This window comes from Enoplosus armatus, chromosome 17, assembly GCF_043641665.1.
Source record: "Enoplosus armatus isolate fEnoArm2 chromosome 17, fEnoArm2.hap1, whole genome shotgun sequence".
Lineage (NCBI taxonomy): Eukaryota > Metazoa > Chordata > Actinopteri > Centrarchiformes > Enoplosidae > Enoplosus > Enoplosus armatus.
The window spans coordinates 15050402-15056401 of NC_092196.1; the positions used below are offsets into that span (position 1 = coordinate 15050402).

Here is a 6000-nt window from a genome sequence, read left to right on the forward strand (position 1 = left end):
TTTGATATTCCCTTATCTCTGTTGACACACCTTCTGCGTCACGTGCTGTTTTTATTGTTAGTGAGTATATATTTGAAGTAAAATGAAGAAATACAAAAATCCCTTTATTTTATTGTATGGTCTAAAATATCATGGTTATATTTAAGATAATCGACTCTGCTCTTGATGATTATGGGTTAGACACCAATAAAATGGCACCGTTGTCAAATTCTTTACAAATATATGATTTCTAAATTAATACATGACCTTGCTCAGGATAAATGGTAACTGAAAACAACTTTTTTTGCAGTCATCTTTTTCCTGAATTAAAAAAAACACAATTAGAATTTAAAGTTTTAAATACATAAGTGAAACAGTGGCTTCCACTGAATGAAGAAGAATATGAACAACAGTTAATTGTTCACTTAAGATTTCCTCAAATATTTTAACAGCTTTAACACGTTGCATTATAATTTGCCTTGTATTTAGATTTGAACACCACACTTCACAGCTCTAATGAAGGTGAAGGTATGTGTGGTGGGGGAGATGTGAAAAGCCTTGTCATATTGCCGTCAGTCGAGCTTCTGTTGTGATATAGGCTACTACTCTTTTTGTTGTTGTTTTGTTTTATTTGTTTTTATCTCAGTGGGCCACGTCCTTTAGGTCAATACACTACTACACTTAGCATATAGGCTGAATATAACTTTTTGAATATAACAAAAAAATGGTTTGGTGCTTACAATCAAATGTTTTGAATTGCGTTAATATACAATATATTGGCTATTTGATAGGGTCTGGCTCGTCATTACTGCAGCATGTTGAACTCCAATCCGTCTGTGTTGGGAAGCTAAGGGAAGCTAATCTATTCTATTCAGCTCCTTTTTCCTGTAAGGGATTTTAATTTACAAATGCAATTATACGTCTAATCCATTATTCAGCTGCTGAGGTCCACCGAGTGCACTGCCTTGTAATTATGCATAAACCTTGGACCATCCTGTTGTAATTACTTTGATATGCCCCTCCCCCACTCATCTTACAGTTGGACAATGTCTAGTACCTTTCTTATATAAGAACATGTTTAAGGGTGCTTACCTTTATGTGGAATTATATTTTGTAATTTAATATTGTGTTTTTTGTAAACTTAGACAAACTCAACTCTCATGAGATGTGATGTCATTAAAAGTTGAAACCTAAGCCAATCGATACCAAATAGGAAGCTGAATTTAAGGAATGTGCATTTAGGTACCTGTTCATTAGGCACAATCCGCACAATCTAATATAATCCAATACAACAGCTCTGAAATTAATTGTAAATTTAAAAGTGTATGTGGTGTCAGAAAGGTGTTGATTCAACTTGGACTTCACTGTGCTATACTGAAATGTGTCTAATGTTTTGTCCATCCTCATTAACATGCATGTAGGAGACAAAATATTATATAGAAATCAGAATTCAGCATAATGCAATCCAATAGAACACCAACCCTCCCTACAGCCCTACAGGACTTGTGTGCAATATCACATCGTTTTACATGTAATAAAATGATAATGGTCACTCTGTGTGTAAGCACTTTGAGAAACTGCAGCAGGGGTACAATGAGAAAAATATGCCCATATGGCTGCAGAACTAGTGTGTATTTAATGATTTTGCCAACTACTTTTTCAACCAATTTAAAAACCTCCAGGATTTGTCTTTAGATTGCATTATTATCATCATTTGACTGCGTGAACATGTTCATCTGCCCAATATTATGCACGAATATCCTAATGACATTGTATTATGTTCTTTTACCAGATTGATGCAGAGGAGGAAGCATTGAATGTAAGCAAGTGGAAAAGTCACACCCTTTTTCCCTTTCTGTGACGTCAGTCACCACAAACCTTTAACCTTACTCAGTAGTCTCAGCTGTATACACAGTCCACTGTCAACCTCTTCTCACAGCATCTTGAATGTGTGTGTGTGTGTGTGTGTGGATGTGTGTATGCGTGATGTAAAGATGATCCTTTGTCTCTTCCACAGTGTTGAACTTGGAGGGTCTTGGCTCTGGTGTCTAGGTGGTGCTTGTTTATATCAATGAACTTGACAGCTTTCATTGCATTATTACTTGCCTGTCTTCCTGTCTTTGTTCCCTCTGTGGCTCTGATCAATGTGCTGTTGACTGAAGATTCTAGTCTCCACACACATGTAAATCCACATACAAAATACAAATATATAAGATATACTCAAACCTGTCGTGGTCAAGGTTAACAGTTTGAAAAACAAAACTGTGAAAAGTGCAACATCCTGAATGTTCACTTGCACGGTAAGGATATGGGACATAACATTGTGTAATGGAAACATGCAAAAAGTATCATTTACCACAACAAGTTTAGCATTTTTGCAGACCTCTAATAAACAATCACTGAAACAATCCTCAGCGCTGCTTTCCCAGGCTGCTGGGACTGTTACAGCTGGAATAACAGTTTGTGGTTTGGACTCCTGTTTTTCCCAGTCAGGCCATTATCTCTGGCAGCCTCATGCACAAACACAGCTCAGGCCTACTGCAGGCTGGCAATACACAGATTTTATATATTGATGAACACTCCTCAACCTAGGTGTGACAGAGTTTTCCGTACTCTTTTTGTTGTTGCTACATAATACATCCACCTCTTTATTCCCAATGCACAGAACCAGTTGTACTCGCAGTGTTTGTTTTTGCAAAAAATGTAAGCAAGAAAGAGAATATTCTGGAAACCTTGTTATATTTCATATAACTGTGAGCACTATTGAATTCAAGAAAACAGTGCAATATTGCAGAGAAAGAATTTATAATGTTTGCTCTGATAGATCAACAAACAATTAGAGGCTGTAAAACTTTATGGCAGGTTTCATAAAAACCTCTGCTATCGAGACTCTGATGGGATACAATTTAGAATTTTTAAACTGCACCTGTGTATCCTGGTAATCTGCATTACATTAACCTGTGATCAATGTGTTAATGAGCACCTTTGTTCTGTCAAAAGCATCAAATTGTCAGTGTTGATATACTTTAAGAGAATCCACACGTCCAGTGATAGGAAAAATAAGCTACAAATGTGCAGATGAAGCATGTTTTACATGGAAAATTGTTTGTACTTACGTTTATGGTTGACCATTGCTTTTTATTGGAGTAATATATGTTAAAGACGAGTAAGAACAAAAGATTGAAGCAGCTTCATGTTGTCATTTGAATGATGTGTTTACGCTGTCTCATCCCCTCTGGGCAAAACAACACCTGCCTCTTTGCTCTACCATCACGCTAACAGGAACTGACAAGTGGGGTAATAGCTCAGCCATCTTTGAAATGAGTACTCACTGATTCCTACATCAAAACGCTCAGTATAACAAGTAAGAAATAAAGGGCGTAGCTACATAACCCTTTATTTAGCCCATGTAATACTTGAAGATGTGTATAAAACTAGCTAGGTTTATCTAAATGTTGTTTGGTCTTTTTGAAATCTAAGAAAAAATTCTTGTCATTAGAATCTTTTAACAACTTCAACAACAAAAGTTGGACATTTTCTTTATTTCTAAAAATAAATCATTTTTTGTGAACATTTGTTTGCATTGTCCAATGAATGTTTAGCTACACATAAGGCAATTTTCTTTCAACAGAAGAAAAAAAATGCTGAAATGCACAAAGCAAGGGGTACAGTAATATCTTAGATAGGGACAGTGAAAGCAAGTTTCTGCCACTTGTTGTGTCTTCAGTTTTGTAATGGTGGTGTTGATTTGGATGGTGGGTATGTGGTCATTTCTGGATGCAGTATTTTCTCTACGCATGCTGCTTTAGCTGTGACGCCGCTGTTGCTATTTCTACAGGTTATCCCACATACCCAGAAAATGTTCTGGAAGATTTGTATTATAGATCACACAATGTAAAAGGTTTCATTATTGTCTGTTTTACACAAAAGCTGATCTCTTCTGACACTTATCTATCCATTAGTTATCTTTGCCTACTGGCTGTACTTCAAGGGGAGATGCTGACATTTTGCTCCTCACTAGCATTGCATTTACTGTTGCCAGCTACCTTTTTGAAGAAATAACACATCAAATACACTTCAGATAAACAAGATAAGTACTGTATGTGTATTGTTATCTACTTAAAGACATATCAAGTTATTTGTGTGTACATTGTTGGTGCTTTTGTGTTTTGTTCAGAAAGTGAGCAGGTTCACTGAGACACAACTATGAGGCAAAGCTAAATAACAGATGAAGAAAGCTGAAGTAATATGTCACACTGGGTGATATATCACTTAGATATGAATAATGTTTGGCATATTTTGTGCACTCAGTTTCATAACAATTGTCCCTCTTCCGAACAGTCACACCTCTGACACTTCGCTCCTGACAGGGAGGTGTAAATCGAGGCCGTGGTGGCAGAAGCGGTTCACTACTGACCAGCTGGCCTTCTGCTTAATGAAGAGACGCAGCTTGTCCCTGAAGGTTTCTCCTAGAAAGCTGTAGATAATGGGGTTGAGGCAGCTGTTGGAGAAAGCTGCCAGGTTAACAATGTGGCCTGTGAGTGGGTAGTCATGCCACAGGGTGGTAGCAGTCCTCTTTGATGGGTCAGCTGTGCCCTGCAGCAGCTGGATGCTGATGAAAACGTTCTCTGGCAGCCAGCAGATGAAGAACACCAGAACCACCACCACGATCATGCGCAGGGCCTTCTGCCGCCGCGGCCACAATCCACGGTGCTTTTGGGCCCTCATGAGGCTTCGTCCAATCAGAGAGTAGCATAGACCAATGATGGAGAAGGGCACCAAAAAGCCAATGGTTACCTCCAGCCACTGAATCTCAAAGACATTGGCAAAGCAGAAGTGCACTTCGCCCCTGTGCTGGGTCTGCACAATGGTGAAGGGGAGAAGGGTGGCCAGGATGGAGGCCATCCAGATGAGACCACAGCTGAGCTTTGCGTGCTGCATAGTCCTCAGTGGGCTGCTGCTCATGGAGTTAGCCAAGGCAATGTATCGGTCAAAGCTCATCCATGTGAGAAAGAAGATGCTGCTGTACATGTTGACCTGCAGGAATAGGGACATGAAGGTGCAGAGGACAGCGTAGTCGTAATACTTCTCATTCAGATTGAAGACCTCGATGAGGGAGTCTGCCACCAGGATGAGGTCAGCTACAGCCAGGTTAACAAAGTAAAGGTCGGGAATGGTCATCTTCTCTCTGTGGTTCAGGTTCACCACCAGGATTAAGATGTTACCAATAAATCCAATGGGAAAGAGGAGAATGGTGTACAGGCAGGACAGGAAGAGACCAATGATGTAAGATTGGTATTTGTCTGAGCTTTCAATCAAATATGTTGTGTTATGCTCATATGAAGTGTTCATTTGTTCTGTACTGTTAACATATATCCAGACCAAAGAGGTTGTCTGCACTTCCATACTGACTGTGGTTGGATTGTCTTAAATCATGGGCCACATGTAAGTCACCTGTAGCTGCTACATCATTAGACCTTGTTAGTTCCCAGTTGTGTCTCTTTAAAGGGTGAATCATCTATGCTGTGTTGGCATGCTGACAGAAGTCAGGTGAGTGGAACAAAACGGTTACGGTTTGTTTGACCCCATGTTGACATCAAGGTTCATCTACCAATGGATTCCAGACACAAGACAGAAGCACCTCCATGTCTTAAAATCGTCTTTGGCCTTTGTAACCTGATGACTCACGTCATCCAGACTGTGGTCCTGAGATTAGAGGGTGGATTTCTTTCTCCTCTTTTGTGTCATCTGATTTGAGTGCTGCTTTATCTCTCCAAGTCCATGAGCATCTTTATTCAGCGAGCCTTGGCCAGAGACGCTATTGCTGTGACACCTGAGCTGTGGAGAGATGAGAAGAAAAAAAGTCAGAACATTAAAATGAATTAGGTGCACAGCTGCAATCTTGTGTGCAGTTAAATGAGAATAATTAAGAGGTATAGTACACTTGTTCAAAAAAAATGTATGATCTAGTATGAAAATGACATGAGCCCACTTTAGTGAGAGAAGTTTGAAGTGCTCAAA

At 39.2% G+C, this 6000-nt stretch overlaps 1 protein-coding gene across 1 annotated transcript; it reads right to left on the reverse strand.

Annotated features, from left to right (window-relative positions):
* Positions 1-4320: 4320 nt before the first annotated feature.
* On the reverse strand, positions 4321-5424 carry gper1 (G protein-coupled estrogen receptor 1). The gene is given in 1 exon segment (XM_070923571.1): positions 4321-5424. A coding segment is annotated over 1 exon segment (1104 nt).
* Between the last annotated feature and the right edge of the window lie 576 nt (positions 5425-6000).